General features: G+C 44.2%; 1 protein-coding gene across 3 annotated transcripts; it reads left to right on the top strand.

Moving 5' to 3' along the window:
- The first annotated feature begins 140 nt into the window (after nt 1-140).
- PRELID3A (PRELI domain containing 3A) lies at nt 141-9954 on the top strand. 3 transcript variants are annotated; one of them, XM_084511087.1, is made up of 7 exons: nt 142-264; nt 1833-2001; nt 2391-2480; nt 3228-3298; nt 3392-3494; nt 8401-8530; nt 8667-9954. In XM_084511087.1, the coding sequence occupies exons 1-6, from the start codon at nt 233-235 to the stop codon at nt 8512-8514; spliced, it is 579 nt and encodes a 192-aa protein (XP_084367213.1). In that variant the 5' UTR covers nt 142-232; the 3' UTR covers nt 8515-8530; nt 8667-9954. The 3 variants fall into 3 exon arrangements, with proteins under 3 accessions (XP_084367212.1, XP_084367213.1, XP_084367214.1); XM_084511088.1 differs by adding an exon at nt 5288-5376 and having other exon boundaries at nt 8401-9954; XM_084511086.1 differs by having other exon boundaries at nt 141-264; nt 8401-9954.
- The last annotated feature ends 1024 nt before the right edge of the window (nt 9955-10978 follow it).

Below are 10978 nucleotides of genomic sequence, written 5' to 3'. Positions count from 1 at the left end.
CGGCCCCTCCGCCGCCGCCACAGCCGCCGCCTCGCCCCGCCCCCTCCGCGCGCGACGCGTGACGTCATCGCGCCGCCAACCCGCCTCCCCGCTGGCTCTGCCGCCGCCAAGGGGCGGGGCCTCGCTGCGGTTCACGCGGGGGGGGTGACGTCACCCGCCCCGCCCCTTCGCCGGCTGCTGGGTGCCGGCGCGCGCTGCCCTGCGCCCGCCCGCGCCCGAAATCGCTCCGGCCATGAAAATCTGGAGCTCGGAGCACGTCTTCGGGTGAGCGCCCAAAGCCGCGCGGGCGGGCGGGTGTTGGTTCCGCCGGGCTGGCTGTGACCGGCCGGGGTCCTGGGTGCTAACAGCGGGCAGGGGGAGGTGGGACGGGGTGTGAGGGGGCTCGGCAGGGCTGCTGGTGTGGGCTGCAGCCGGTGTTTGGCGTTTGGTTCGGCAGTTTAACGCTGCCCCCCCCCCGCATCGCGCAGTGGTGCTGTGCGGGTAGGGCAGGGCTGCGAGGTGCCGAGCCGTGTCGCATCGCGGCCCCGAAACCCCCCCCCCCGGGGCTGCTGTGGGCTCCCTGACCTTATCAGCTCCTCTATCTGCTGCTGCTGTGCTCGTGTGGGCGCTGCAGGCAGCAGGGGGGGGTCCTGCAGCACCCCCCAGGCTGTGGGATGTGAGGGCGAGCAGCCTTCTCCTGCCCCCTGCCCCAAAATATTAACTGGGTTTTGCCCCATCCTGCTGCTTCTCGCCCTTCTGCACCGGCTTTAAGACCAAAAAGTAGCGAGCCGAAAAATCAAATCCCTTTAGGGCCACAAGTGCGGCTGCTGGCACCCGTAACCCCCTGGAGTTGGAGTGGGTTTGTGGGGGTGCCTTCAAAGGCTGCAGGTCTGCCAGGTACCCTGTGTACAGAAACGGGTCTTCAGGAACAAAATCTCCCTGTTGGATCAAGTCCTTGGTGTATCCTGCCCCTGCTGGGGCCCTAGCCTTGGTACAAGGGTACATGAAGTCCCACAGCCTGTGGACAGGCTGTCCTCCGGTGGTGGGGCTGCTCAGGTCTACATAGCTGGAGGTTATCAAAGCTTAATGACCTCAAAACACTTTTCACAAACAAAACTTTTCAAAACATCTTTCACCAGAACAGTTCTGTACTGAGAAGGGTATCCACAGCCGTACCTTGTGCTACCAGGCTGCCAAAACCAGCAGGAAAGGCGCCGACTTAAGGCAGCAGGGTTGAGGTGGTTTCCGAAAATCCATTTCTCTATTTTGAACTTCCTGATTACTTTAAAAAAAATGAAGTAAACTTCACTTTGTTTTTTTTTGTTTTTACTCTAGGAGGAAACAGAAGGTAAAAATGTAGTTCTTGTTTGTTTGGTGTGGGTAACATTACAAAAGCATTCGGGTTGGAGTGGGCTTGTGGGGACATCTAGTCCAGCTTCCCTCTCCGAGCTGGGCTAACTCAAATACTGGGTCAGGTTTCTTTTACAGCTGAGTTCTGAATAGGTGGAGATTCAACAGCCTCTGTGGTCAGTCACCCTTTTTTTTTTGTATAGCTAATTGGAATGGCACACGTAGCAGCTTGCCTGCTGCCCCTTGCCCTTATTTCTGTTAGTCATGGGTTAATAATTCTTTTCTTCGCTCTGAAGATAGGAATATACGTTGTTTTCCTGCTTGTGTACCAATGCTTTCTCACGGCCTTTCCAAGCATCACTGAATCCTGAAGGAATATTTGATGTGGGAGCTAGGAAGTTGTACAGCACGTGACATGTTGTGGAAAGCTCAAGCAGACTAGTTGCTTGAATACTTGCAATTAAACGCAAAATAGTTACAAATGTCTTTTCTTCTTTTTCCAGGCACCCCTGGGACACGGTGATCAAAGCTGCGATGAGGAAGTACCCCAACCCGATGAATCCATGCGTGGTAGGAGTAGATGTCCTCGACAGGAGCCTTGACAACCAGGGGAGGTTGCACAGTCACCGCCTGCTCAGCACAGAGTGGGGATTGCCGAGCATTGTGAAAGCGGTATGATTTTCCAGGCTTAATGCTTTATTAGGGGGTGTGATGCATTTATGTCATCAGGTGAACTGGGGCTGAATTCAAAGTAAAAGCTTGATTGATAGGAAGCGTCATCCACAAATATCATGCAAGCTGTAATCAGCACAGTTTGTAGCTATAATACATTGTAGGCTTTAATATGCCCACAGTGTTTTTTACATCTGTACATGCTTTCTAGACTGGTCTGTGTCATTCTGTATGACTGATGCAAATTACCGCCATGTAATCTTACCACTGATCACAGTGTCTGGGTATCTGAGAGGTGTATTCATTTGGGATTTATGCTTTCTTTTTTGTTGTTTGTTTGTTTTTAGTACTAAACTTTATTCTTTATCGTTGTCTTTCTTCACTTTCAGATTTTAGGAACAAGCAGAACTCTGACTTACATTGAAGAACATTCTGTGGTAGATCCAGTAGAAAAAAAGATGGAGCTTTGCTCAACTAATGTGAGTGATAGCTTAAGAAGTTTCTGATTAGTAGTTCTGGAGATTAGACGTTTCGTCTCTTAACATTTTGAAATGTGTTTACATCTTTCATTAGAAGGAGGGACGTGTCTTAGTTGGCTCTTTTTTCTTCTTCTTCTTCACAAATACTTTGGGAACAAGCTTATACGATTGTGTTTTTAATAAAATTATTTCTCAGAATGCACGTGACAGCAGGGTAATGTTAAACACATTAAAGTCTATTAACAACAAATATTTTACTTTGAAATGCCTTTTTTCCACAAGTATAAACGAAGCATTTCCCTAATTTTTGAAGGGAACTTGTACTTATCAGATGTGATGTAGAGTTATTTGTAGGAGAGCCTGGTCTCTGTACAAGAGGCATTTTCTTTCCTGAATATTAATTTTCTTTACCCTCAGAATAGTGTTACAGTGGTCTTGATCTTAAAGAGCCTCTCTGAATCGCATTACCTAAATCTGATATGGCTCAACAACATGAACAGAAAACAAACGGAAAACTGCTTGTGCAGCTTACTGTGAATAGGAACTTAGATGGTTATAATTAGATCTAGGATAGGACAAGATGCATCACCCTGTATAGGTATTTTTATTGACTGTGTTCTGGGTTTCATATTCTGTGTATGCTGTTTTGTCTCTGACATTAAAATGACTGCTCTGCTATTGAGTGGTGCTGTTGATAACGCAAAAAAAGTTGGAAGTGAGAATTTCAGGTCTTTCTTTCTCTTTAAGATTACTCTCACAAACTTGGTGTCTGTTGATGAGAGACTGGTTTACACACCTCATCCTGAGAACCCTGAAAAGTAAGTAAGGCTATTGTGTGCTTTTTTATGTACAGGAGACAGTAGGTTAGTCAAATTCAGTTTAAGTATTAACTTCTCTTTATTCTCTTACAGAACTGTGCTAACGCAAGAAGCAATTATTACCGTCAAAGGCATTAGCTTGAGCAGTTATTTGGAAAGCTTAATGGCAAACACAATATCTTCTAACGCCAGAAAGGTGCGTATCCTTTATTCTGTTTTCTCCCTCTCTCCCCCCACAAACACCTTTCTTACTGTTGAAATCCGAATTGTCAAGCGTGTGTGCTGAGTGCTATCTTCAATTTCTCTAAACTTTGTGCACAGAATTCCAATTGACTTTTTATAGGACCTCAGGAAGTAGAATATAATTTACCAACGTATGCAAAGGTTTCACTATTAAGTATCTGGTTTTCAGCTGGAATTGCACATCGGAACAAACCAACCTCCATGTGTATGCTACAGCAACACATACCAGAAACATATGATTAGTGCTTAATTAGTGCTTTTTTTTTTTTCTTTTTTCAAAGTACCTTTTTAAACACCAGCCATGTATTTACAGGAGTTAGTGCTAGTAGGTTACTTCCTTTTCAGCCTTTATAATCTGGATTTAGCAGGTTATGCCAGCATATTTTCTGTGCCTCTTTGCATAGCTCCTATCCATTATTGAGCTGTCTCCTTGCCTTTGGCTGAAAGTAGTGTCATGTCAGCAGAGGCATATTCTCTGAAGAGAGGAAACTATGCTGGCCTTTGTAGGTAACACTACACCCACTCCTCTGTCTTGTGCTCGCTTTTTCTTTTTGGCTTGCAGCCATAGAGATGAACTCCAGCACAGACAGAGTTTCCAGAGTGCTTGTTCCTGGACACTTTGTCCTACGCTTCTTTGGGGAAGGTGGGGAAGAAGTGGAGTTGATGGAGAAGCATTGACATCACTGCCTAGCAGCAGGATGAGTGCAGCTGAAATGTGAGCTTGTGCTCTGCATTGCTGGGGAGGTTCTGCACACTGGGAATTTGGCCCAGGTAACTTCTTCTGGGCCAGAGAGACAGCCCCTTTGTCCCTGTGAGAGATGTTGCTTGATGGAGACAGAGTAACCTGACTTAGTAGGAGGTATTGACCAACATATTAGAGAAGGAGAAAGTCTCCTTTGCCTCCAGTCTTTGTGCTTCTCCAAAAATGAGAGGAAGGCAGCTTAAAACGGGGGGATGAAGAAGGAGCGATGGATAGTTTTTAGACACTGAAGAGTAACATTACCTAGGTGAGTGCTCTCTGTGTTGATCAGAAGGTCATAAATGGAATGTGTTTCAGATAAATTCCAATTCACTTTTGATCCAGCTTCCATTTAAAAGTCTATGCTGGGCATTTATTTTGATTTTACAACAGTAGTCTGGACTCTGGCTCACAACAAAACCTCAGCCTGACTCAGAGATAGCAAAGCACTGACTTGCTGGAGTGGCCACAACAACTGGGCACGCCTAGAAGTGCCAGCTGATTTCCTCTTGTGGCATCTGTCAAATTTGCATGGCTCCACTGAACTCAGAGAAAGTGTGGGAATATTTCTTGGTACCAATTCATGTGCTGCCGTGTGAAAGCTCAATTATTTTTTTAAAAGCTGTTCTTCTATTCTGCCTCTTTCAAATAACGCACTGTCTCACAATGTTCTTACAGAGGAAAAATATCATCTTGTTCTGTCTGTTTCCCTGAAGAGTTTCTTTACTGATAGTGAACTTGGCAGGAATTTGTACTCGAAGCCCTTTTCTTTGCTACCCAGTAACCTATTCTGCTATTACTAGCTCTTCTGGCATGCCATGCTACCCTTCTGGGTTCCTAGCACCCCTCTTAAACTTCATGACAGCTGCTGAAATACGCGTTGTTTCTGAAGAAATAAGTATTGAGGTTTTTCTCTGAGGTAGAGGTGGCAGATTATGCTTTGTTATTGCACTTACAATGGAAAAATCTTTTGCCCTATGTTGTCGATGTTTTCTGTGTTACTCCAGGGGTGGGATGCTATTGAGTGGATAATTCAAAATTCTGAAAGCGCTCTAAGCTAGCAGTTCTCCACACCTGCAGTGTGCACTAACTAGTGGTAATGCCAGCCTTCTTCTTCTTGGTGCAGCATCTCAGCTTTCTGGCAGATGTGTGCATGGATTGTTGTGACGTGGATTCCATTAATTAACCTGCACGTGTGTTTGGTACGCGTTACATACAGGAATGGCAAATTTTCATTATGCTGCAGCTGTAGAGAGTCGGTCACACCTGGACGGGATCAGTTAGCCTGTGCTCGTGTCACTGAACCATCAACCTGCTGCAGCTCTGTCTTGTGCCACGTTATTGCTTGTGGTATGGAAGTGGAATGATGACTGCAAACACCTGGGCAGGGGAACGAGCCCCTCTATCACGTGTTTGCTCTGGTCCTAATTTGGTGATTCCAGTATGTAGCACAGGTGCCCAAAGGAATTTTTAGCACATTGTTTAATGAAATTGGCACAATAAAAACAAAGCAGAATCGTACTCCTAGGATATAAAATGGGTTTCTTAAAACAGATTGCCTAAGAAGGGTAATCTTTCGCATGGTGCAATTGTATTTTGCTTTTCTTATGCCTGAGGAGTATTGTTGCCCTTCTGTCAGCCTCTGTGGAAATCTGTACAAAGTTTGAACTCTCTTGCTGTTTTTCACTCAGTCTGTAGTTATATTCTTTTTGGTAGTGGTGTGTCCCTTAAGCTATCAACTGTGACAAAGTCTGACTTCAAGGCTGAGAGAACTGAGTGCAGTTGCCTCTGATGCCTCTGTGGGTGGTTTTCCTTCTGCTAGCCCATGTAGCCTGTCTCTGTCATTCCTGTATTAGCTCACACTTCCACTGACAAGACTAAATTTTAAAAAATAGCCCATCATGCTGCTTCTGTCTGTTAAGAATTCAGGGTCTTTGTACACTGCTTACTTCGAGGTCAGTGTATGTAACGAGTGTTTGCTTCTATGTTCTCATTCCACTAAGCTTTGATGGCTGTTTCTCTAGAAAACTGTCAACTACACAGGCTCAGCATTTATCAACCACTTCAGCTATACCAACAAACCTTCATATGTGGTGTGTGGTCTACTGAACCCATCACGCTGCTAACACGTGCAACGAAGACTAATGTACCCTGCATGCCTGGTTATGAATGTGCTTGCTTAATCAGTTACTACAGAAATTGTTGTGCACTGTAAAACTTTATAGACCAATCCTCTGTCAGATTTTTCCTCAAAACGGGTAGCTCTGCAAGACTCGGAGGTTTTACACCTTGTTACATTTTGTAACTTAATTTCCCATGCAGAATACTCCTGAGACCTTCCTTGCCAGCACCACGGGTTTATTCTTAGCTGCAAATTATAGCAAACAGCGTATGCAGGTCTAAGGAAAAATGTGCAGACCTCCGTAGCTGTTAAAGCTGCAGGAGATGTTTTAGCACACGAGTTGAATGTTACACTTGCTGTTTTGTCTCCTCAACAAGTAGATTATATTAACTAAAATGCTGTGACCTGGTTGTTTCGTAGTCAGGGCCTGAAAGAATCTCTATCTTTCTACTGAGCATTTTTCTGCATCAGAGGTGTTTGACTTTCTGACCAGCTCCCTCTGTGTGATTACATAAATAAAACGTAGAAGGCACTGCTGTCTTACTCAGTTCTCCGTTCCTGTGTGTCACCCAGGAGAGGACATTTTAACCTGACTTGTAAATACCCAGTGCATGCTCGCTGAAAGATGATTCCCTCCCTCTCCCCCCACTTTGTTCCTGATCAAGCACTCTGCTCAGCTAATTCATGGCCAGTTACACCGCGTTGCTGTGCAGTAGCCTGCTCTCGTCAGCTCGTGTGCTTTTACACATGCTTTGCTGGCGTTCCCTGGTCTCACACAGGACGTAGATGTGGTGGAAGTAATCACCCGCTGAAGCACGATGCAAGTGGAGGAACTTAGAAATTAAACCATGCTTGTGCTCTTCTAAGGAATTTTTGCAGCAGCCCATGCTTAAATGGGACAGTAGAAATAATTCCTTTTTCAATTTTGTTTATTTTTTTTTAAAGGCATATCATATAATAAGAGAACTTGAAGCTGTTAGCTCTTGAGGTAGGTCAGGGTACAGACAAATCCCCCTTGCTTGAGCTCTGGCCAAAGGCTGAATGCTCTGTTGTGTGGCTGGCTTTTCACCCTTAAGTGGGTGACTTTTCTCTGTTTAAAGACTTTGTGTTTATTCTGTGAGTCCCTGTAGAATGAAAAACCTGAAGGGAACCAGTGCTGGCCCTTCTCTGAACTTAACGAGTCTTGAGATAAACCTTTTACTTCCAGAACCCTTGTCTGCCAGTTCATGCTTTCCACTGGTTCTACCTCTTGTGGTCACTGGAGTGCAGGTGCTGCGGTGTCTTCTTAAGGCAAAAGACTTCTGACCTGCTTGCTTTGCTGGATCCCACCACTCTTACTAAAACGTAGGCTGTCAGTGCCTGGCTTTGAGGCACTCCCGACCCTTTCTGAGAACTGCGTGAAGAAAGACCGTCCCTTGATATACAGGGTGCAGCTGTTATCTCTCCAAGCAGTCTGTTTTATATGCTGAAAAGTCACTGTGCATGAATACAGAAGTGAGTGCAAGACCATCTCTTTGAACTCTAGCTAGAGATCAAATCAATCAGCTGCTACGTCAAAGAGAGCTTGGAAGACTGTCTTTCTTTGTCCTGGATCTTCTCAAAAAGTGTCCATACATATCTTGGTTAAGGAACCTGCAAACAGAGTGTAGATTCTTTCATAAATTTGCTGGTATTTCTGGGTGGTGGGAGCAGCAAACAGTAAAAATGGCAATCCTCTTCCACAAGGGAACATAAATGCTGGGTGAGGCTTTTTGCAGAGATGCACGGCTGCGAGCTCACAGCAATATTGCATTTACTTCTTGTTTATGGGTTGCACAGATGCCTTTGCAGTGAAATTTCAGTTAGATGAGAAATAATCAATACAATCCCGTATGGAACCACGCAGGGCACAGAACTAATTTTAAAACAAATCTCATGTCTGACAGAGGAAGAACTATAGAAGCATTAGCAGCGACGCTGTGTTTGTTCTGATCCTAAATTTCAGTATTTTCTTGGCAGGGTCGAGACGCCCTGGAGTGGGTGATCAGCAAACTAAACACAGAACTGGAGGAGCTGAAGTCAACGCGCGAGGGCGTGAAACCAGCCATGGCAGCGGCATCAGCAGAAAAATAAAAGCCAAAAGTACCAAGTAACTGACAAAAAAAAATATATTATTCTGCTGACTGCTTTATAGATCTCCCTAACAAGGCTGATCTGCATAGTTTTTATACGTTTGTAAGAACATAGGATCAGCAGAAAAGTAACCTCATCTTTCATCTCCACAGCAGCTCCTGCGGCCTACCGAAGGCTGAACTGACCACCTGCAGACGCTCTTTTCATGTAAACGATTTCTTTTAAACACTGGAAACAAAATGTTTAGCACATTTAAAACTGCCTAAATGTGCCTTGTGTAACAAAGAATGAGAGTATGTTATATTTTACACCATCTCGGTTTTTCATACTGAAACTTGAAAAGAACTCGTGTTTGTTGAGGGTTCTCCACGCGAGCATTTGTTCTGTGAAGGGCCCATGGGTACTAGAGCACTGAATTTTGTTTGGTTTGTAACCTGGCAGCGTCTTACAACCATTTAAAGGGAACTACATGAGACAGGACATGATACTCTAGAGGAAGATACCTATCTAGAGAATCATCTCCAAAAGCTAACACTTGTGTGATGCTAACTCTTCTTATGTTGTTTAAATGTGCTGTCTGAACGTGGCGGATGCTTTACCTCTTAGATGTTTATATCCCAACGAAGACAAAGTTTCTGTCGATGTTTGATGTTAATAGCCTAAACAGATAATTGTTGTTTTTTTTTTTTCTTTTGGGGGGAGGTTATAATTTATTTTCCTATTTATTAACTTTCCCTAGTTCCTCCCCTCACTAGCAGAAGAGGAGTGGTAATTCCTGGAAGGTGCTGGAAAATACTTCTCTTATTTAGCTGTAAGAAGGGCACTTGTAGGCTACTTGAATGAAGAGGCTGTGCTGTTCCACTGCTCCTTGCTCTTCACAGAATGTCTTAACTGAGGAAGAGACTGATGCAATAACCAGAAGAGTCGAAATAAGCAGGAAGTTTGAAATCCGAAGGGTCATGTTTCATAAACACATGTTTTTCACGTCCTAAAAGGAGAAAACAAAGAGCACAAGAAAAACAAGCGGACTCTCCTTTTTGAATGCTTTCTACCAACTACTGACTACTAGCGTAACTGATCTTTTCAACACTTTGCCACATTGGTACAAATGTTTTTAGTATTCTTTTAACTGCTTCTCGTTATCTGGAAAAAAACGCAGTAACTGTTGAAATTGCCTCCTTTAAAATATACAGAAATAGATATTGGAAATGGGTACCAGCCTTTGTCAGAAGTTCACAAAACTTTCCTACTCGGTCAGGTGTAATATGTGTTTCTTAGACAGCCCTCTGTTGGGGCATTTTAAATTATTTTTTTGTGTGTGCACAAACCGAAATAAATGTTGCAAGGATGTTTACTTGTTCAAGTGGCAAACCGTGTGTTTAGGAAGCTGTTAAAGAGCATGAGTTACTTCTTTAAAAAAAAAAAAAAAAAAAAGTAAAATGTGGTCATTGTTTTGATCTGGTCATTTAAAATGTCTAGCTTAAGGGAATCTCAGAGTTTGCATTCTGTTTAGCTTGAAAGTGAATATTAATTTGGCTGTAAGTATAGTCAAGCTAAATTACATGATCCTAATAAACTTTAGATATATATCTAGATACTAGTAAAAAGTAATGAAATGAGTAGCTGATATTTACATTGCTATTTTTATACGGACCTTAAGCCTTTCTCGTTTCGGAACAGAAACTTAGACTTGAAAGTCTGCTGATAGCAGCTCCTTTCTGGAAGATCTGCTGGATAGTTGTGGTGCAAGTCATGGTCGTGCTTCCCCGGTGAGCAATGCCACTTCCTGTGCAAAGAATGCAGAAGCTGTTGTAGCACCTTGTGATGTTGGGCTAGGGGAGTGCAGCTGTTGCGAAGCTCTGCATATGAAAGGATGAGTAAGTGTTTGTGCATGTGGAGACCTGTACTGCAGCATTTCCATACGTGCTGCTTGGAGATGGTGAAAACTAAACTGTGAGGGAGTGGAAAAGGTGTTGTTTTTTTTGAGGGGTTCGTGTATGGCTTTGGCTCAGAGGAAGAATTGTCTAAAGCTGCTTTGTACATCAGGTTTGAAGTAATTGTTTAGTGCTGTCTTAACCTGAATGATTTGTGCACATCGCCTTCAGCACTGGCTGCCCTCCCAGAAAGGTCACTGCGAGCACCTGCATCGTGCCCGGGGCCAAACTTGTCTGCTCTGCCTTAGGATCAGTACTAACTGTGCTTCTGTTTTTATTGATTACTTTGCGCTTTGTTTCCTTCTTCCAGAAACATCCTTACCTGCTTGTGTTGCAGCATCTCCTTTCAGTTTTCGTTCCCTGCTGGTTTCTCTCCACATTTCATGCGACTCAGGAGCTAGACAGCATGTGCTTGGCTTTCCAGTGTCCCCAGTGTCTCTGCTGCTCCACTCACCACTGCTCAACACCTTGTCTTCTGGAGCTCAGCCCTCTGCTGGTCTCTAAGCTAAATGGGAGAGGGGAAGCTTAGG

This window comes from Aythya ferina (assembly GCF_964211825.1).
Source record: "Aythya ferina genome assembly, chromosome: 2".
Lineage (NCBI taxonomy): Eukaryota > Metazoa > Chordata > Aves > Anseriformes > Anatidae > Aythya > Aythya ferina.
The sequence above is the reverse complement of the archived record's forward strand: the minus strand, read 5'-3'. Positions and strand labels throughout refer to the sequence as shown.

Excerpts from the sequence above, each read along its gene's own strand:
- PRELID3A (XM_084511086.1), top strand. The coding sequence starts at position 233 with ATGAAAATCTGGAGCTCGGAGCACGTCTTCGG. Across the intron at positions 2,481-3,227 it reads TGGAGCTTTGCTCAACTAAT|ATTACTCTCACAAACTTGGT; the intron begins GTGAGTGATAGC and ends TTTCTCTTTAAG. Across the intron at positions 3,495-8,400 it reads TATCTTCTAACGCCAGAAAG|GGTCGAGACGCCCTGGAGTG; the intron begins GTGCGTATCCTT and ends TTTTCTTGGCAG.